The sequence below is a fragment of the Coturnix japonica genome, chromosome 1 (assembly GCF_054131305.1).
Source record: "Coturnix japonica strain WE chromosome 1, WE-NBRP24, whole genome shotgun sequence".
Taxonomy (NCBI): Eukaryota; Metazoa; Chordata; class Aves; order Galliformes; family Phasianidae; genus Coturnix; species Coturnix japonica.
Genome location: NC_140663.1, coordinates 13,431,034 through 13,453,480, shown reverse-complemented (window position 1 = coordinate 13,453,480; position 22,447 = coordinate 13,431,034). Strand labels below are relative to the sequence as shown.

General features: G+C 39.2%; 1 protein-coding gene across 20 annotated transcripts in view; it reads right to left on the bottom strand.

Moving 5' to 3' along the window:
• The window catches only part of KIF21A (kinesin family member 21A), a 74,059-nt gene that overhangs the window by 38,454 nt on the left and 13,158 nt on the right, over window positions 1–22,447 (bottom strand). For all 20 annotated transcript variants that reach the window (XR_014932912.1, XM_015851680.3, XM_015851626.3 and 17 more), the window contains exons 2-7: window positions 9,397–9,619; window positions 7,861–8,043; window positions 6,016–6,165; window positions 5,053–5,187; window positions 4,302–4,469; window positions 2,136–2,251 (exon numbers count right to left, since the gene is read on the bottom strand). Coding sequence is in view for 19 of the 20 variants with exons in the window: in XM_015851680.3 (XP_015707166.2) it covers window positions 2,136–2,251; window positions 4,302–4,469; window positions 5,053–5,187; window positions 6,016–6,165; window positions 7,861–8,043; window positions 9,397–9,619 (975 nt within the window). In the remaining variant the exon portion in view is untranslated. The remainder of the gene's footprint in view (window positions 1–2,135; window positions 2,252–4,301; window positions 4,470–5,052; window positions 5,188–6,015; window positions 6,166–7,860; window positions 8,044–9,396; window positions 9,620–22,447) is intronic.

Sequence of the window (22,447 nt, the reverse complement as noted above, 5' to 3'; positions counted from 1 at the left end):
CACGGCATACTCCAAGTAAGAGATGGAGCAGACAGAGCAGCAAGAACCAGGGCAACTACAATAGAAAACAAACAAAAACCTTCTTACCAACTTAATGTTTTAGTTAATCAGCTGTGAGGAGGAGGAACAAGGTCCCACCCTACCCTTAATCCCTGGAGCTCGCGCTCATTTCACATCAAGAGAGAACAATTCAGAGGGGTCAAAAACAGCATTCCACCTGTAGATCACAACCCAAGGGTGCCAATACGCCCTAAATTCTCTGCAGACGGGGAAACACCTATATTTGGGTAGACTGAATTGTCCCCATCAGGCTCTAGAGGAACACGCTTTCCTTTGTTGTATATGAAAGCTTAGGTGTTGTGGTAGGAGTACACAGACTGCATTAGACAAACTGGGTTCTGATCTTCATCTCCTGTAATTTCAGCCTAGACAAACAAATTACTCCTTGCAATCCTTCCAAGCCAGGTGATTATATTCACCACTGGAACCTAAACTGGAAAGAGCAACTAGCCTGCGGATATGGGAAAAACTCAGTGCAGAAGAATGAATTTCAGCAAGTCTTCCTCATACCTCCTGTACATCATTGTGTCAGCTCCACAGACTGCTGAGGTTTAGTTCTAAAGATAAGAATGTACAGGACTAAGACTATTGTGCCATCAGTTTAGAATGTGATTACTTTTCCAGACCTCAGACAACTGGTTCTGCTATATACCTTGAAAACTGATTAATCTGAACTCTACTTCCTGAACTGTATTTTATAGGAGACTCATTTTTAAACACTTCTACACTTTTAATTTTAGCATTTCCTTAGAATGCCTCCTCTCAACCTAAGGGAATTAGGTTACTAAAGTAACTTATAATCATTGTTTAAATGCACCTTCACAATTCCTACAGAATTATAATTAAATCAGGATTACAGTGAGAATAGTAGACTGATACAATCCTTTCACCATCATTCGCTCAGGATTGACTGCAAGGTAACTTGAATCATAACCAGTAAATGCTTGCAAAAGAGAAAGAATAATGTTCACTATAATATCTACAGTGGGATTTGGAAAGCAAAGGAACACATTTCTATTAATCTAACTTGATTTCCCAGAGGAAAAATTGCATATTTATTAAAATTGAGCTCTCCCACAGTTTTTGTTTGCTAAAGCGTGGATATGAAATTATTTAAATTGTGCTATATAACATCTTCTTAAGAGCAAACTGCTAATTCAACCTTACTTATAATAGCTAAATAATAAAAATGAGGTTGGAAGAGTGGGAGTAGAGAAAAAATTTAACATCAGTCAGGAACAGACAAAAAATATTTCTTAATATTCTTGTAAATGCTCTGGGACAGCATTTGCTAACTGAGCTTTTACAGTAAACTGTGATTTCTCCTGAAACACAGGAGAGGGAGCAATTGAGCTAGAAAACAGGAAAATGGTTTGAGTCAAAGTAGTGTTTTAGTAAAAACGTGTTACAAAAATGACCATTAACTACTGTATTTCATATATAATTAATCAAGATATTAGTCAATAATTAATTCCAGAAATGGCTTAGAGATACATACTTAATCTTTCCTGATTATTTCTTCCCCCATACTACTGGGTTTTGTCCTCCCTTAAACACTAATGAACATCACAGCCCTTATTTTAATCACTTTGGCTGTCTCTGCGATTCTCACACTGCAATGCTGCAGGCTGTTGAAGTTAACTGAAGTTAAATCACTCCTCTATTCTTTTTCTCCCTGTTCTTCTGTGTAACAGAACACTTTCACCCTCTTAAAGACAGCAATCAGCCTTATCACACTAAATAGATGAATAAGCATACTATCTTATTAAAACGTATTCAGCCGCGCTAGATTTTGTATTTCTACGTGCTCATTCTGCACGTTTGCTCAAACTTTCCAGAGCAAAGCCTCTCTTCCTCATCTCTGTAGAGCACACACATGGAGCAGCTTCACAAGAACAGTTCTAGCGATTATTATTATATTATTATAAGGTGCTAATTCACCATCAGACAATTGGACATGTACATAATATCCTGAGATAGGCGGCCATGGTAAGAGATGACAGCACATGTGCTGAGCTGCCTTGTCCAACCCCCCTGCCAAAGCAGGTTCCCTACACCACGAATCATTTTCATACCTGTTTCCCCCAAGAGAATCTTGAAGTAGTCTTGTAAGCTTTGAATCTCTGTATGGTACATGAGTTGCCTTCTTACTTTTATCTCCCAGCGCACTTATCACATTGCCAAGTGCCAGCTATAAAACACCAAATCACATAACACAGAAGTCAGACCCAATTCCTGAGTAGATTTGTTTTAAAATAAGTTAAAAGCTGAGATCATAAACTGAAAGAAAAAGGACACCCATGAAAGTTAACATACTAAACAAATATTTCTGAATGCTTTTTATGTTGTACACTTTACAAATTCCATGCTAACAGTGAATCAAATGACTCGCAGTCTTGTATCCTCAGGAGAAAAGAGCTTAGCACAATAGCGTGCATTGTCTGTGGATATCTCACATCAGTCACAAACTAAAGTTAGAACTACTTGAAGAAAGAGGGTAGATTTAGGTTAGATATAAGGGAAAAGTCTTTTATAGTGAGAGCAGTGAAGCACTGGCACAGGTTGCCCACAGATGTGGTGGAAGCCCATCCCTGGAGACTTGCAAGGTCAGGCTGGATGGGGCTCTGAGAACTGACTGAGCTGTAGCTGTCCCTGCATTGCAAGGGAGTGGGACTAGATGACCTTTAAAGGTTCCGTACATCTCTAAGGATCCTAGGATTCCACGTAACAAACATTTTGTTTCAGTGACTATTAAAGCTCATCTATGCCTCTAACAGTAGCCATATTTTTTTCAAAAATGATTTTTACCAAGCTGCTCTATGATAGTTTAGAATAATATACAGAGCATTACTATGATAGACACAATTTACTGCTCTATGGATATAAATCTTCAAATGCAAATTAGTTCAAGTATTTAAGGCTTTAAATTATGTAGTCAATGGCAATCGCACTACTAAAAATGGGTTACTTCATATTTACAAACAGCCAAACATCTGCCTGTAAAGTTATTTTTAACGCTCAGCTCCACATATTTTAACAGGATTATTCACAATGCAAATTAAAACACACTCCTCTAGATGGCAACCTGCACAATCGATTCTAAATACAGTCTTGAAAATGGTTTTACTGCATCCAATGATGACAGAAACGCATATACTCCACTTTCTATAAATGTTCAGAACTGTTTAAACCACTTTTTCCTGTATTTCCCAAATCTGAGGGGTGGAATTCAGGGAAAATGAAGGTTTTGTGCCTATGTAAAACACTACTTCAGCCACTTCCATTTTCACCCTTGGACATTCTGTATCTCAGTTTCTTGAGGATACGTTTATTTCAATAAGACCCTAAATTTCTATCGACTCCGTGCTTATGCCAAGGATGAAACTGAAGGGAATTCTCTTCCACTGGTTACAAAATATAACCACTATCCCCATAGTAAGAGAATCACCAATGAAGTTCCTGTTGCATCCCTGAAAGTTTCCACTAGACCAGGAAAAAAAGAAATAAATTTAAATATGTTTCCAAACATGAAACAAACAATTGAACACACTCAATTGTGTTATTGAGTCTTCAAAGAGGAACTGCACAGAGCCTACACACAGCCACGTAGCTAAAAACAAAGGTGCAACACCACAATCTTCACTGATAATCACAAGTTCTACTTTTCTAATGTACGCATAATTAAGTACAACATTTAATAGCTAATTAAAAAAAAAAAAGGCATAAAGAGCCAGCATGCAGATATAAATAAATAAATAAATATGAAGTGATGCTATCAATTGAAACATTTTATTTCCACTTGGAAATGTTTTGCCTAGGGTTGTTTTAAACTACATTCCATAACAGTAACATAGAAACTGCATTTAGTCATCAGTTAAACTTGTCCATCGTCCATGCTTTCCATGTCTGTGCTGCTTGCAAACAACTTGCAATTTTCTTCAATTGTTTGAGTCTTAATGGACTTTAAAGAATTAAAAAGTGGAAGGAACTCCACAAGGTATTTTAAAAGTTGGAGTAACTATATATATTACACAACAACTGTAAGCACTATAAGTTTCTATTTAGGGTCTAGTGCAACCCAGAAAAGTGAGCAAGCTGGAACTTGGTAAGAATCAATATGTACTGTTACATCTTAGGCCTCATTCTGCACTTGGAGCATTTCTAACTTAAGGTATTATCACAAGCATTTGAGAAATAGAGACTGTAGCAACAACCCATGGAAACAAACTGCAAATGCTTACTAGTCCACAGTTGATGGAAATGCCTTCTTTTGCCCTTTCTCCCGTAGCTCCTGTTCGCTTTAACCTTTCAGATCCTGCTAGGTCAACAAAATGGAACTTAGCAGTAAGAGTCTCAAACTCATTCATTTCAGAAGATTCAGATAATATCCTGTTATCAGTGGTGTTGTCCTGAAATGAAGGAGAATCCACAAAGCTTGGTAAGATTCTTTACATTAGTCTACCACAAAGTTCAACCAACAATTATTTACAGGAATAACTGCATAACGTTACAATGCATCTAAACAATGAACAGATATATCTAAAATAAAAACACTAATAATCAGAATCCTATGCTTTTCCTTGCTCCAGCATTTCAGCTGGGATTCCCAGCACTTTCTGTTAGCTGACTACAACCTTCAGCCCACTAACTGCTCAGATACTTGAAAACACTTTTCCAATTAAAAACAAATTATATTTTAACTTGGTGTCTGGGGTATGTTGCAACAAAATAGTGAAGAAAATGCTAGAGGAGAATGGGCAGGTTCATGTAAGAGGCTGCAATTTATTGTTGCCTCTGGCTAGAAGATGGTTACATATGCACAGATTAAATCAAATTATTATAATGCTTAACAAATTCATTGAGCACGATGATGACTATAGCGTCTTTAGTCAGTGCAATTCAAATGTCAATTGCTGCCAAAAGAATATTCACATTCTGAAAAATAGTTAAAGTGAAGCCAGCAAAAAATATAATCACAGCAAAGACACATACAGTGTTAAAAGCAGGACAAACTCTGGTTTGACATAGATGTATAGTAAAGATAGCATGCGACCGTGAGCTCTGAACATTCATCTGAGTACTGGCCGTGGTTCGAGACAAAGCCCCCAGCTTCAAGCACTGCATCATCTGGAAAACAGACAAAGAAGGACATTGCATGGCTTGCAATTTAAACAGAACATGCTTCTGTAACACCCATGACACTGGTTTAAATACAAGTAAGCTTTTTCTCCCTGCTATCATTTCAATTCCCATATGCAAAAAATAGTAAGATTTTTAAATAAGGGGTTTTTGATGTTGTTTCGTTTTAAAAGAAACCATTTAAATATTCGTGCTCCTCTTTTTACTGCCTCCTGGTAATAACATGGCAATCTTCCATTAATCTCTGGCAAAAATATACAACTTCTGTACAAAAACATACAGTACAATGACACTATACCAGATTTGCAATGCATGGACACTTTTGAATGGCAGTTTACCTCACATCAGTCATCATGCAAAGATTTCCTGCCATGGGAAAAAGTAACATATAAGATTTGGGAGATTAGATTTACATAACTCAAAACTTTGTTGCAAACAGTGTTATTCCACTGGGAAATGTCTGTTTCTGGAATTAAGGGAACACTGATATTAGACATTATATTAGAGTCTACAGAGAACAAAAGGAAAATTTCAACTCAGTTTGTACCCAAATTGTCTAAGAGGCAGAAAGTTGATGTTAGCAAGTGTAATCCCTATTTTATTTGTTCATTGAACAGAACGTAATTATATTTGCTTCCTTTTTGTTTTTGAAGGTTTCTTCAGAATTAAGTTTAGTACAGTGTTACAACCGCTACTGCATCAGGATCAAAAGAAAGAATGAAACGTGAAAGATATAATGATGTTTAGCAAAACATACAGGTAACACTTTTAGAACACATTCAGGATGCTACAGAGAACTTTATTTTCAGTGGTCACCTCTGATTCTCCATTCACAGTCCTGGTTGTAACTCCCACTGTATAAATTCCTCCAGCTGAATCTTCATGTATTTTAATATTTGATTTTTTATTCTTTGCATCAATATCCCGAGTGGTATCAAAGAGATCAAGAATTTCTTCATTGTAAAGCTGAGGAGAAAAAAAGGCAAAAGAAAAAAAAAGTAAGTTAGAAAAGAATTCCTTTTACCATAATAACCCCATGTCCCTTTCACATACAGTGTGTACATGTCTGTGTGTCACTGAATCTCTCTATTTAAGAGAAACAGGACTGTTCCTGGCACAGGCACATACATTTCATCTGAAAAGTGTTGGCATGGTTGCAAATCAGGATTACAGCACTGCAGCAACTTGTACCTTTACACTGTAATATTCAACTACCAGTCTGTATTTGGGGACTTCTGCAGTCACATTTGCAATGATTCATTGTTTTCTTTTTAAGACATAATACAGACATCCAGAAAGAATTCAGAAACAACACTTAAATGGTACTGTTGTTATCCCTTACACTACTACTACTGCAGCTGCCTAAGAAGAAACAACATTGCAGTTCCTCGTGTTCAAATTGAGAGAGAACATAACAGAACAGCATTTCCACTGCCTTTCCCAAGCTCAGAATTCTCTCTAGGCAAACAGTAACTAGAGGGACTAAAATCTCTGCTTAAGGTTAACAGAGACGAATCAGTGCAGTTTGTTAATCTTTAGAACACCTACAGGTACAGAATACTGGAAGACCTAGTTTACTTCAGCAATAATAAAACCTACAGCTTGTCTCTTAGGTTATACAAAAGATTATGTGGTGGTGCTTTTTTCCCCCCCACAGCTGATAAAGTTGTGAAATACTGAAGTAAATACTTCACATTTAAACAAACTTTTCCTGAAATCGATTCTCCCTGTCAATATCATTTAAGTGTCAGATTTTATACACTGGCAGAGAACATAAATGTTATATTCAAAGCAATCAACCTAGAAGATAGATATATTGGAAGAAGTCACGAAACAAAAGCTGTAAGACTTAGAATCATAGAATCACCAAGGCTGGAAAAGACCTAAAAGATCATCCAGTCCAACCGATCACCTATTACCAATAGCTCCCACTAAACCATGTCCCTCAACACAACATCGAGTCTTTCCTTGAACTTAAACCAATGGCTGCTGCAAAAGTACGATCATGAGTTACAGCCACTCATTAGTAGCTGTGTCTACCAGAACAAAGGGAACTGCTTTTCTGCAGCACTGACTTGGGATTTCTCTGAGCCTATTGGAAGAAGCAGCAGTGACTCAGAAGCCCAGTTCTAAGCTGCTGAGAATCACAAAGTATTTTATGCTAAGTTTCTTGTTTCATTAAAGGAATTGACCAAGAACATATTTTGAAGGCTGAAGAAGGCTATGGGAAAGTTACACAAACAGGCTAAGCATGGTTCAAGATGTAAAGCATTACTGATTTCTTGCTTTGAAAACTTCATGAAGAATAATAGACAAGCAACAGCAGTAGCCCCCATGAGTAAATGTGTGCTATAGAACAGGATAAATGACAGCTACCATAATTATTTCTACACTTCAAAATAGCCCTGTAAAGAAAGCTGCTATGATAATTAGAATAAGATAAAAAGGATCTGTTCATAAATTAAAGAAAAACAAAACACAACAACAAAGCAAACAAACTATATAGAATTTCCTTTTGAAATCTTGAAAATTAATTCAGAACATCTTGTGGGAAAAGAAAAGAGGGGTCAAACTAGTAACCAAAAAAAAGCATTTCATTTGTTTTGCAAAATACATGAAGTTTTACACACCAACACATACATATGCACAGATCACACTTACCTCAAGGAACTGTGCGTTTACTTTAAAATCTGGAGGTGGAAGTCCTTGTTTAATAGCAGCTTGTTTCTTTTCTTCAATACATCTAAAAAGATGCTTAACAGCACGTGATATAATGCCCTGTTCCTCTTCTGTTATGTTGACATCAAATCCAGTGCCCATGGTGTATGTTTTGCCAGCGCCTGTCTAAATACACAAGTAATACTCACTAGAACATATGGATTATCACAGTGAAACATGATTTCTGAACATTGGTACTAAATAGAGATTACAAAGACAGTTTTTGTCATTTTTACAATACTATGTACAACAAAAATGCCACTTTGCAAAATGTGTAGACTGTAGATGTTGGAAGAATTCAATGAATGGCTGATCTATGGATCAAATACAACAGAGATGGGGACCAGTTCAAAATTTAATAACCTTTCTCCTACAAGCTTTCCCTAAGCTGCTTACATCAGCCTTGAGTTATCATTTGAGGTCAAAAGAATAGTTCATGTTTTCAAATGAGACTGCTAATTAAATCTTTTTCTTTTTTTTTTTAATAGTAAAATCAGCATCTGTAGTTCTCTACTGAAGTAAATTAAACAGTTCTCTTAATTATGATGTCTGAATATCACTCAGAAGAAATATTACCACTGTTCTCAACCTAGACACAGCATCTAAGAATACAAGTTGTACCCTGACCAGGAAAATAGCTTAATTAAAAGCAAAGTCCTATAGAAAACAAGATAGCGTGGGGTTTTTATTTAATTAGCAGGTCACGTCCAAGACAAGATAACATCATGTTGTCAGACATAATCTACTAAGCTGGATCTACCAACTGCTTTGTTTCACCAGCACTAGACTTCACCTAGCTAAATTGAGATAAGACATTTAACAGTACTGAAATTCAGCTAAGATCAACTTCCATTTAATAAATTCCTTAAGGACAATTCAGAGGACAACACTGTATTCTCTGTGCTCAAGGACACTTCAGCTAAGAAATGACATTTGAGCTAAGAAATTGTGCCCAGTTTACTGATGGGGAGGTATCCGTTCTCTAGGAAAAGACTTTGGATTCTGATCCCTATAAAAAGAGAGGAAGAGAGGCCTGGAGTTCTCCAGGATATATTAACAGATACCAAACATCCCCTTCCCCAAAGCATCTGAAACTGTAGATAGATTGAAAACCACTCAGGAAGAATTTCAGTAAAGCCTACTTCTATAAATCAATAGATTAAGTCATTAATTTGTATTCCTGCATTAAAGGGTGAATTCAGGAATTATCTGGACCCACACTATTTTTACTACTACTATTAATTCAGGCCTACTACTTATACATGTCTGCTGCATTCCAGTTGCCATTAAGGACAGAGTCTCCTAAAGCATTAAGCACAGAGATTCCTAAACAGTATTCTAAGGAATATCTTGTTCACATTAAAACCAAGCCACTAAAAACAGGTTCGTGTGCTGTGAAACTTAAGAGAAAGATCAATTACAAGGAACAGTTTGTGTTTATTTCAAAATAAATAGTTACAGTAAAATTGCAAAGCTTACCTGGCCATAAGCAAAGACAGTTGCATTATAGCCTTCGAAGCAACCTTCAATCAGTTTTTCTATACACTGTACATAGATTTCTTCTTGCTGTGAGTCAATGTTAAACACATAATCAAAAGTGAAGGCTTTATCTTTTCCCAAGAACACTTGAGGCTCACCAGGCGTAACAGACGTACAAATATGGCATCCTTCAATCTTCTCTTTGGCTAGCTGTGGTCTAATTCTGTTTTAAAAGAGACAAAAAGAGTCATTAAAAGTTCATCATTAGAAAGAAGAGCGTACAAACAACATAAGAGATCTGAAATTAATTCTTTACTGACTGAAAAATTCTCATTTTTCTGGAAAACAGGAAAATTCCTGCTGTCTGAGCCAGAGTACAGTGACACAGCCCCACTCACACAAACATTTATGCAAACAACAGCACCTAACCTGAAGGTTCACCTCTTAACTTCAACCTGACAACCAGCCTGTAACCTTGGATGTTTCTGTACATACAGGGTGCACAAGAGTAACTTGCACGATTTGTTTCACACCTTGAAATCAGACTTTCTAGTTTACTCTGATGACTTCTTGTATTGATTGTAACACGACTTTTTTAAAGCAACAAAAATACAGATAAAAAAAAAAAAAAACACCCACCCCTGTAAGTAGTAATTTGGCAGCAGTGAACCCAAAGCCCACATACTATCTGAAAGGAAAGCCCCTTTGCTATGGTAGAAAGTAAAGGAAGAAACAAGAGCCTTCTTATCACAGAAAAAGAACAGTTCTGTGTAATACTTGATTTTACCTAAGCACATCCTCCAAGAAAGAACAATTTTTAACAAGTTACAAAAGTAAGACTGTCCTAATTCCTCATTAATTCCTTACTGAGAAATTCCAGCTTTTATTTCAGTTTGCTCAGTTTCTGATAAACTAGTTTGAGGAGCGCAGCTGGCCCAGCCTTCTTTTGTACTACAAATGTGTTGGTTCCCTGCATCCACAGCCCCACAGCGCTGTCAGAACTGAATTCATGAACTAGCTCTATGACTAAAGCAGACTGTGGAAATTTGTGACTCAATTTGTTTAATAGTTAACTACAAGGAAGAAAAACCTGTGGCCAACATAGTAGCATATTATTCCAGCTGTAATTAACTAATAATTTGTTTGCTGAATCGACTTCTCAAGATATAAGCGCTTCCAGGTTCTCAAAGAAATACATAATTTCAACACACACAGCCTTAAAGACAGTGGAAAAGTAAGGCTATACGTAAGGGTGGGAAGGCATTACCAGTATAGCAACATGCAGGGAACTGTGTATATAGGTTCTCCATTCAAATCGAACTTTAGGAATCTGTTTCCTTCACTGTTGCCACTTTCATTTATGCCACACTGAAGATCTGTATAAGCATAGTGCACTTCAGGCAGCATATTTTGTACCTGAAGCTTTACAGGCCACATCTACAGTAGTGTTTGGTTTGGAGAAGCTGCATTGTTTTGAAGAAAATTGCCACAATATCTTCACCTGGCACATGTTGGTTTGGATCACGGAGCACCCGCAGCGTGCTCAAATTATACCCCTTTCAGAGGAAACTAAGCCAAAACACTCCTCTGCAGGCACATGAAACTTGTTCCAGAAGCTAATGGAAACACAAGGGTCCAAACACTGCCTACTGATCCACTGTGACCATGCCAGTGCCTGCTGGTTGTTGAGAGACTCTGAAACGGATTGGACAGCCACAGCCCATTCAAATTATATCACAAGAAACATATTCTGATTCAGGTTAAGAACATCCAGCACAAAGCACTATCAGCTTTTTATTGCTGATAAGGAGCTTTTCAACTCAGGGATGTGCATCGCTGTTAGGAGTATTTCTCAGATATTTTATGCTAAAGGCTTCATTATATCCCACAATGTGACACTCCAGAGAACAGCCCTAATTCAATCCTAAGGCCTTCTACACATTAATTCCTTTACAGAAAGTTCATTAGCAGCAGAAAATGTCTCCCTTGTCAGCATACCCTCTGGTATGGAGTGGGAATCAAGCAAACCTTTGAAAAACATCATTAGAGGAATGACTATAGGATGTGTAAAACAGATATAAATACTTTAGAGATAGTATTTGCATTTAAGGATGAGGAGCGAATAAAACAGGTCACAGATTCTCTCTCTAATACACAATCATCCTTTTTTTCTTGAAGCAAAATAAGAAAAATAATTCAGGAATTACACAGCTCCTTTGCTAACAAACTCGATCCACTAGCAGCAGCATACACTTATCACAAAACCTGGCTAGCATATGAGTGCATAAGCTTGTGATAAAGTTACTTGCTTCTAAATTAACAAACGTTCTGTAAGTAAAGTAGTTTTTACTTTGAAGTAAAAAGCGACAGTCTTCAAGGTGATGTTCATCATACACCTTTCCAAAAAGCATCCTACGCAACTGGAAAGCAGAGCAAAATACATTATAGCACATCACCTATAGCAAACAATGTTTAGCAAATACCAGCTGGGTGGGTTATGCCTTATTTTGATGCCTTTATGTCAGCCAGAGAGCAATTAAATGCTCATTCTTTTGCCTCTGTGCTGCCTGCCCTGGATTAGCAGGATTGTTCCTCCAAGCATGAAGCTTGAGGGTTTCTGAAGTTCCAGACATGCTTCTCACCCTGCCTTCTACTACAATAAAGCCTAAATGGCTTTTGCAGAAGATGAAGATGGAAAGCGTGTTCTCGAAATCACGCAACCTTCTCTGCACCCTAAAAATCCAACTTGACCCATAGTTCCAAAAAGCTTTTAGTACCATCTTGTAGAATGAAGATTGATAAATAATAAATACATTTTCTTTATATTTTCACTCTTTTCTGGTGCTTTAAGTTTCAAAATTAATTTTCTGCACAGAGGGATTCATGCAATTATGAGATGTCTTTCCAAAACCGATGTGCAGTTGAGACCTTCGCCAGCCAACCTGCAATGTGTTCGAGGGACACTTCTTGATCGTAATGTTATTGATAAGTTCAGCATCAAGCTATAGCATGATGAGCTTAATGAGTGAGCAACAAATGCCTCACTTTCAACCTGACTTATGAATCACCCAAGTGGATTACCTGAAATCCATAGCCCTCAGAGTCTTTCCATCTGCACTAAGTGTGTGGTCCAGGGAGTCTCAGTCCCCGTGCAAGTCGATTTCTGCTCTAGCACAGCCTACAGAAAAATCTCCTCCTCCCTTCCCAGCCCAACACATCAAATAGGAAAACTTTTCTTTTTCTGCTTACAACCAGACCTTTCCTACTCTCATGTCTTAATGTGGTCACTTCTGCTTGCAAAGCAGGCAGTGCCCACACTTTAAGATGTGAATGAGTTTATTTTGGTCACTTCTCCCTGCCCAGATCCCAGCCTGGCAGTCTGCCACTAGGATTTTCTCCAGGACCAATACGACTTGGCTCATTTTGTCTTCTGTATGACCCCACTCCGCCTGTTTTTCAGGCTACTCCCTTAATTGTATACAATCAGAGGTTTTCTGCCTATTTCCAATCACACCTCCTTAGATGTGGCAACTTCCCAAACAACATTTTACTGCACATCCTTTCCTCACCTCCTCTCCAAAGCATGAATGCACCCAACCCTTGTTTTTATGTACTTTTGCAGAGCCTCCAGGCCACACACATGAAACTTAATCCCCTAAATCTATTCTGCCTCAGCACATTGGGACAAGCTGCCTAATTACAGAGGGTTAAAATATCCAGTGATGGCATGGTAAGGCACTGCATTGTCCTGGAACTAATCTCTCAGTAGAATAGGTGCATAATGCCTCTCCTAAAAAGTATCATCAGCTGGAACTGACTCGGATTATACAGTTCAGGGGGTCAATACCCCGTGTTATGCAAGCCATCAAACTTTCCATTATCAATTCCTGTTTAAATTAGATAACACCATAATATTTTTTGAAACTATCCTGTCTTAGTTTATTTTCAGTGATCAAAATAATCACAGTGATTTAGAGTTATGTATAAAATTATAATACACACAATATTATATACACACACCATCACAGATCTCATACATATGTATTTTGTTTCAGATAGAGACACATATTTCAACTACTGAACAATCTTCTCTGCCTGTTCAGTGAAGAATCTCCTTGTTATCTGTTTTTCCCCCTAGAAGCCGTCACAGAACTAATGATCTGTGATCAAACCCTCCTGTAATCTCTTCTTTCATATACTAAAGAAACTGACTTTTTTTTTTTTTTAAATCTTGCATCACTGTGTTAAGTACTATAAACTTTACTCTATTGTAACTAAGGGTGATAACCACAGATACCACACACTTCCTCAGCACAAGAATATAATACCAATAACCTAAAAAGAACCTCTATCAGTGACATAGAAAAAGCAAAGAATCAAATTATTCTTGTTTTAAAAGCCAAAAGTTAAGTGCTGGAAAGGAGAAAAGATGCTGAAGATGTCCACTGAAGTTTCTTTTTATTAAACACTGTGGTGGGGGAGGAACAATTTTTGCCTTGGTCTGGAAAACATAACTGCACATATAGATCCAATCACAGGGTTCTATGCAGGAAACCAACTGACCAACTTTACACCCAAGACTCTCCAACACTCATCTCTTAATAAGTGGAGCTTACTAAATGTCACACATTAAGTTTCACCTGCAAGCATATGAAATATTAAACACAGGAGCACCAAATAAAACACTTAATGAGGTGTGGCAGCCAATATGGATGGAGAAACAAAACCTCTCCAGAACCAGAAAAAGAGAAAACGGCTTCCTGCCATTATTTCAGCCTCACAATTCCCTGCCCTTTCTATTACACTACATCCAAAGCCTGGATGGGGCTCTGAGCAACCTGGTCTGGAGGGAGGTGTCTCTGCCTGTAGCAGGGGGCTTGGAACTATACGATCCTAAAGGTCCCTTCCAATTCAAACCATTCTAATGATTCTATGATTTACACTCATTAAATCATTCGTATTAAAAATACTCCTTCAACATGGAAGTAGTAAAGAAAGCTGAAGAGATTTCATCCCAAAGACATGTAAATACTTCTCCTTTTCACTATTTTTGTTGGCACACACAGAAGGCTTGCTTGTTGCTGTGTTTATCAGAACTTCAGAATGAGGCCACAACCATAGCCTCCAAGTGATTCATCTGAACCAGTCTAGCAGTATATCCATCCTTTACATCTCAATGAAGTTTACAGGCATGAAAAAAGCTGTCTCATGTCAAATGCCAGGTCTATCTCGTTACCACAGCAATAAGGACCCAGGAACAAACCTTCCACCTCCCACCAGCACCAGTTCTGAGTTTCCATTCCAGCTGCCAGCACATTTGAGCACAACACCAACACATTTCCATTTCCTGTGTAAACACCATGGTGCTAAGTAACGAGCATGTGTAAAAATGCTTTTATTTGGCGAGCTGTCATTCACTAATCTTTGGTGCAGATATAGCTCCATAATGTCTTTCTCAGCATTTCCAAAGAAGTTGCTGGTAGCCAACGAAACAAGTATGAGAAGTCCAAGAAGTATTTTAGAGAGATTTTGCCTTGCATTTTTACCCAAAGAAACATACGCATGTATCTACACTCCAACATTTTGTTAAAAGGAAAAGAAGTATTACAAGGCAATACCTCTCTTTGAGGAAATAACTTTTTTTTATACATATATTTTTTTTAACTACTTAAGAATAACACAAAAGAAAAACCTAATTCAAACCCAAAGCCCACAGCTACTATTGCACAGCAACCTCCCATCAAGGCCAGCCAGGGGAACCTGGAGGTGAAGCCCCAGGCAACTGTCTTGTGCCAGTGAGGTGGCTTTCTCAGATCAAGCCATAAATGCACTGTAGCTTTGGTAGCCCTCGATGAGTGAAACCCTGTCTGCCTGTCTCTGGTGCTTACAATGGCAGAAAAACCAAGCCTTCATGAAGCACTTTAACTACTGAATGCATGATGAATGACAGCCCGCCTTATAAACAAAGGCAAACAAAGCATACGGCAGACTCAGAGGGCCCTCGTAACACAGTGCTGTCTCTGCTGAAAGTAACTGTTTCTGAATGCTTAACTATTAGTATTCAGTGGCTTTGGCTAATCATACCAGTAATGTGGAGTTGCACCAACTGCTGCTACTACAACTACTGCTATTAAGATGTAAAAAGGACAAGCTAATGCAGTAACAAATAAGGAAGTTACAAGGATTTAGTACTATGCTGTCCAGCAGCAAAGCTACGGCAGCCAAACACCTGGCACAGCCCCAGGTCACCCCCAAGGTAAAGGGACCATCTGGAACCCCACAAGCCTGTGCACCCCTGAGCCATGCACCCACTCCCAGCCTGGGCAACAAGCAGCAGCTCAGACGATGGTAACCCTATCAGTCTTATGTAAGGCTTGGGCACCGCTCCCATCAGTGTTTCTCTGCAAAGTTGCTATGGCTGCTGTGGCCTACATGGAGCTCGTCTTACATGTGCCTGGAGCTCACAAAAGTCCAAGGTCTAGATGTAACTCAGCAGAAACTTGCACTGAGCGAAGCAGATGTTCTATGTGTGCACCAGTGGTTCCTGCCTTGAGGCATCAGAAAGTGCTCAGGCATGTCAGGTAGGCTGCAGATGCAAGTTTGGCAGTACCAGAGTATAAAAACATCCCACAAAACAAATGATTACTTCCAAGGGTTAAGAACCGCATCAGATGCAAGACTGGACAAGATTTTATTCCAATGTCTTAATAAGATGCTGATAAGGAATCAGCATCCCTTCCATCCACATGTACCCATTAAGCATGACCTCTAAACCATTAGCTTAAAGCGCCCAGCAAAACTCCAAGATGCCATGTTATTAATAGCTGTTATTTCACTACAGATAAAACATAAGGAAATCTCTTTATAAACATGAAGACAGAATACTTTTTTCTGTGCTGCAAACTGTCATGACCAACTTGTAAATAACAAGATGACAGCAAATGGAGGGCTGGAATTAGATTTAGCTGAGGAAGTACACCATGGCTGTAAGCAGATTAGGCCAATTCTTCCACTCTGCATTCAATCTACCTCATCAGCTACATCTTTTTTTCCTCTGTTTACACACCACTTTATTTTCACAGGACAAGTGCCTTTCCCAGCAGCTTGCCACACCAAAAGCTATTGGTGCCAGGCATGACGCTCACTGTACCAGGCCATGGCAGACCCACAGGCCGCTGCTATGCCTGTCTCATGGAGCACAGCACAACAGCTGCATCTGTGGGCACTCACTTCTGCTTGCCAGAAAACAGTGCAGCAGTATGATTTCATGTTAATTCTTGTGCGGTTCTGTAAGGAGCGAGCTGGCCACGCGGCACAGATTGCCTGTCAATGTGAGGATGCCATCATAAGCTGCTGCACAGATCAGAAAACACAGGGAAGGAAAAGGCCAGGCCTGCTTCATGCAGTCCTGCTACCCTGCTGTTCCCTCCCCACACCTGACTCCCACAGCAGGGATGAGAGACCCTCATAAAAGACTGGCAGGCCTCTGACATATTTTGTTACAACATGAATGAATTCTTTCATCCAAACCTTCTCCCGCACTCATTTACTCTCCAGGGAGCTTAGAAATCCACAGCTTTTGAGAACAATTTGACTTTTGAGTGAGATAGAGAAGGACCGTACTGCAGGATTTGTACAGGCCTCGGTTATTTCTGGTTCAAGACAAGGTCAGCAGTGCTGGAAAAGCAGCATGACCATAAGCCTCCCCATGCCTGCCAAGCGCACACCTGGCAGAGCTCCAAGTGCAATTTGATTACGGCTAAACTGATCATGGAAATGACATTTCTAAGGCAAACAGACTTCAAAAAAAACTATTTTACAGTAGCACTTGTCTTGGTTTCTTTTCCTGAACGTTCAGTATTACACCTGTCTCACCAGTCTGAGAAAGTGAAATAATAATGCATTAGAAAGAATTAGATCTAAGCAAATCAGGCAAAGCTGTATGAATTAAGACCTGAAGTAGCTATGGTTTGTTACCAAGAAATGAAACAGAGTTCTGTCTTCCTAAACCTCAATTAATGTCATAACAGACAGGAATACATGTACTTCTGCACCACACAATAAAGTCGCAAAGGACCCTGGTCCTTCCTATAATCAATTAAACATACTCTGGTACTGAAAGGATTACAGACACCTAATGCCCACACAGCTCATTAGCCCGAAGAGGCTGTCTCTCCTCATCAGGAAGCACAAATGAGTAAATTTAGAAAACGAGATGCATGAGTAAGCATCTCTGTTGTTACAATGCAGTAAGACACAAAGCTCAGTTGGCATTAGCAGGTCTGGGGACCATGCCATACAGAATGTGAGCACAAACCCAAACTAGTCACACACCCACAAACAACTCCAACAGAAGGGTTTAACCTTTAAACTATACTTTTCACCTTTTAAAAACAGCAAAAACGTAGACAGCACTGGCTCATTTTAGTTAACATCTAACATCAAGTCATGCTGCTGTCAAACCAGAGCCTTGGTATTAAGTAATTAGGTCAGTATCAGGAAAAGGAGTACACTTTTTGTTGCATCTTTCTGGTGTACAGCTGAACACTTAATAGAGATCAAATCTGCTAAACAAATGTTATGTAACTTAAGATGAAAAGCTTAGCTGAAAGAGTTCAAGGTAACCTTGCTGAAGAATGCACTGCCTTGCCCCAAAATGAGGCATAATAATAAGAAGCACTGTCACTTCTGCTTTACCAAGCTACAGCACAGCATTTATTTAGGCATAGGGGAAGAAGAGACAGGGATGCAAAAGCACAGTCTGAATGCCAAAGAACCTAAAGTCAGCCTCATTTCGAGTTCAGGGATCAGGCGGTAATTCAGGCACTTCTTGTAAGCTGGGGCCCAACATCTAAATACAAAGCTATAAACAGTATTTGAGTCACAACACCAGTGTTAATGTTGTCAGCTCTTTATACGGCACATTTGTAGCTATGGTATAATTACCAGCGTCAAACTTTAATAAAGATATAATTTTGCGACACTCTGGTTTCAAAAACATTGCCCACAGCATCACAGTAACAGGGATAAATAAACTAGTAGTGCCCACACAGTATTTTTTATTAAAGGTACAGAACCAACTGCAGCTTTCTGCTTCAAAAGCTGGACTCTCCTGCATTCAGGGCAATGACATCATGTCTGCACTAATCCCCCTTTCAACTCCTGCCCTCCCCCCCCCAAAAAAAAAACCAACCAGTGTGTTTGCATGTAAAGCCAAAGGAATAACTTGAGAACAAAACATATACTCAAAGAAATTAAATGAATTAGTTTAAAGAAAGAAAATAAGTGTATACATTCAGGACAATCCCAATATTCCAGTTTACCAATGCTTCCAGGCAGATCAGGAATGAGTGCCACAAGTAACTTCAGTAACAAGCAGCAAACAAAGCAATAGTTACTCACTACAGGTTTGAATATAAACAATACAAACTGATGTAAGGCGAGATGACCAAAAGAACCAACCTATCAGTCATGCCAACACCAGGCTTTGTCCAATTTCTTCCTGTTAAATGCAAGCCCACTTTTTAATTCCTCTATTTCATCAAAATAGCTAAATTCTTAGAAGTAGAGCATCTATCATTTTAATTTAAGTTAAAAGGCTTCCAACATCTGCAACAAAGATGCAGATGTTACTCTTACTTATAGACTCCTTTACTCAGATTTGCTTTTCCTTCTCACAAATACCCACCTACACACACACACCCACACGCCCTTACTTTCCCAGCTTTTAGAGCTAAAGTACAGAAATCATGACATGTTTATGCCAGGAATACAGAAGACTTAGAAATCTATTTTAAAAGAAAATTATTTCTCTGTATAACGACAAATATCGCCTCAGTTATACGCACTTAGGGCGGTTCCTTGTCCTACAGGCAGAACAGCAGCTCCAAGAGTTACATTTCATCAACTTCACTTACCTCAAATTACAGTCAAATAACACCATTAAAGAAAAGGAGGATTGGGTCAATTAAAAGAAAATTTAGTTGTCATTAATTATTACTGAAATGACTGCTTAGCTAACACCATTAAAATAACAACCACAAACTTCACAATGGGACAGGACAGCTAAAAAACAGTGTTTTAATAATCTGTTCTGAATAAGGCCTTCATTCTTCATTTCTCAGCGCAGCATTCTTGGAACAAAAAACACTGTGTGACTTCCATGCCACTCCTTATTTAAAAATAAGTAACTAAGCCACCAGTGTTGTATCCACAACACCCAATACACTACATTCCAAAGCAAACTACAGAAAATTTCTTCATATTTATTGTTGACTGTTTCCAATGAACAGAAGTTGCTCTGTTTCAAAACAGAAGGTAGACTGTTCCATGCAATGACTGAAAGCTCTGAGCTGGTAAATCCTAACAGTGTGGTAAGGGAAAAATACCCACTCACGTTATTTAGTACTACCTGTTTTAAAACCTGCAAGACAGAAAGGAACAATGCTATGCACTTCCTTCAGTCCTTCTGGTTCAACTATACATCTTCATAAGTCTGAATTTCAAATCCCAAATCTCAAGTATTTCCTTCACATCTATTTGCACGACTGCAGAACAAATCCATGTTGGCTGCAAGAACAAAGAATTAGAGATCCTCCATCCTCATTCCCCTGTGCAGTGGTACTGCATTCAGCCACCCCTATGAAAACTTCACCACCTTGCTGCTCTTGGGCGGCTTCAGATGACACTTCAGAAGACCTCTAAAGTTAGTTAGAAGTCAGCAATTCAAGAAACTATGCTAGAAATGCATTAGGTAGCATTTTCCACTCTAAGCCATGCTCTAAACTGATCGCTCAATACAATGCTGGATGCTCTTTTACTGCAAGCAAGCATTTCAGGCAAACATGAACTGACCCAAGCCTTTTATCTTCTCCAAAAGCTGAGGTAGTTTGGAATCTCCTGGTATTAATTCTAACAACAATCCGCATGAAACCTCATGGTTTCAACCAGGCAAAAAATTGGGACTAACTATAATCTTTTTTTTCTGTTGATTGCACAGTTTTTCCTATGTGGCAGAGAGAGGAGAGGGGGAAAAATGGAAAATCTATTTTAATAACAAAATAGAGGGCTGGAGCACCTCTCCTATGAAGGAACACTGAGGGAGTTGGCCTCATTCAGCTTAGAGAAGAAAGGCTGCAGGGAGATCCCGCTGTGGTATTCCAGTACTTGAAGGAAGACTATAAACTGAAGGGAGGGCAACTTTTTACATGGAGGACAAGGGGGAATGGCTTTAAACTAAAGGAGGGAGGATTTAAATTAGATGTGAGGGGAAATTGTTCACTCAAGAAAGCAGTGGGGCTCTGGCACAGCTGCCCATAGAGCTGTGGGTGCCCCATCCCTGGAGGCACTCAGGGCCAGGTTGGATGGGGCCCTGGGCAGCCTGAGCTGGTGGGATAAACCAGAAATATTTTCTAAATATTTTTTAACTTTTCATATTTTATTAAACATAGAAATAATTTGAACATTTCAGTGTTTTATTTGCCTGACTGGGGCTAGCATTTTTACAGTAGGCAAAAAGCTGGAGCCACTTCAGCTGCCTGTACATTGCAGTATTACATTTCCCCACTGTCAGCAGAGAGCATCCTCTAAATAAAGCTATGGAAACACACTCATACTACAGACTAGATTAAGAAAACTGTTACATCATTTAAAAACCGGCTGACGCTCATCACCTGACTGAGGTTAAAAATACAATGCTTTGCTATTACATCTCTCAGGTCTTCACTAAGAGTTAGAGCCATCCAAGTGACTCACTGACTGTAATACCCAACGTACCTCTTGAGTGGGCAGTAGAGATTTTGAGGCATCAGAAAGTGACAGCACATGCTCTTCTACCTCACCAGGAAAGCATGGGCTAATTTCACATTCCTGACTTTTGGTAAAATAAAATAGAAAAGGCTGCTCAGTCTTCTGCTGGTTAAGTTACACAGACAGCCAGATAGTCCTCGCTGGCTGTGCAAATTTAGTGTGGAAATCATTGTGCAAATGCAGTCATTGCCCTGGTTTAATTGCCGTTAGCATACACACCTCACTGCACTTACAGTGTACAGAATTACCACTATTAAAAATAATACCGGTAACATTGTTTCAGCAAAGTTTCAGCTCCAGGATACAGCATGTCCTAGAAATGAGTGCACCATGGTACTGCACTGCAACGCAAACTGACAGGTTCACAAGTCAGCTACGTCCTCAGCTCAAATACACATTACGAGTAAAGTCTAAAAAGAACTAGTCACTCGTGTCTCCTTTAAACAACTAACATGGATGCAAGCCTAACAGTGAGGCTGAGTGCTTTCTCCTTTATGTTCTAGCTGGATGCTTAATTTTTCATTAAGGCTCAGATTAGATTACAATTCCAAACAGAACTCCAAATGCAAAGTCACTTTTCAAAACAAATAATCGTGTGCTGACAAACCTCAAACACATTAAAACCAGCTCCCTTCACTCACACTGCACACAGGGGAGGCTCAGCCTTTGGCTATAGACCTCCCCTTTGTACACAGCCGCCGGGCACCCTCAGCCCCTCACACACAAAGCAGCAGCACCTGATCCCGTGATCCCTTCTGTCTGCCCAACGCTTCACTGTGGCTCCTGGGGGACCGAAAGAAAGGTCTGTGCAGACACACTGCTCCAGGATCAGAGCCCATTTCTTTGTCTTCCCTGAATTCAATCAGCTTTTTTAAAGGCACACAATACTTCTGGCACCACACATGTCCCAGCTGCTCTCAGAAACTATTGATGTGAGTTATTTGTGGTCTGTCAGCCTAAGAGTTTGTAGTGGCCGCATGCACTGAAGGTAGCACAGATACTTTCAGCACAAGTGTTTTGATACAAACTCTTCCACTCTTCCAAATGGCCTTAAAAATGTAAGGTGTTCATTTCCCTTACAACAGGGCATCAGTTAAACCAATTTAGCTTGCTACAGCCCTGCCACAACACTCGGGACCAAAGAGCCTTTAACACTGAGTAAGATAAAGAGTTCTTTGGCTTAAATTGGACTTGGTTGGTCAGTGTAGAAAGGGAGGTGGACACAAAGTTTGCCAGGATCAAC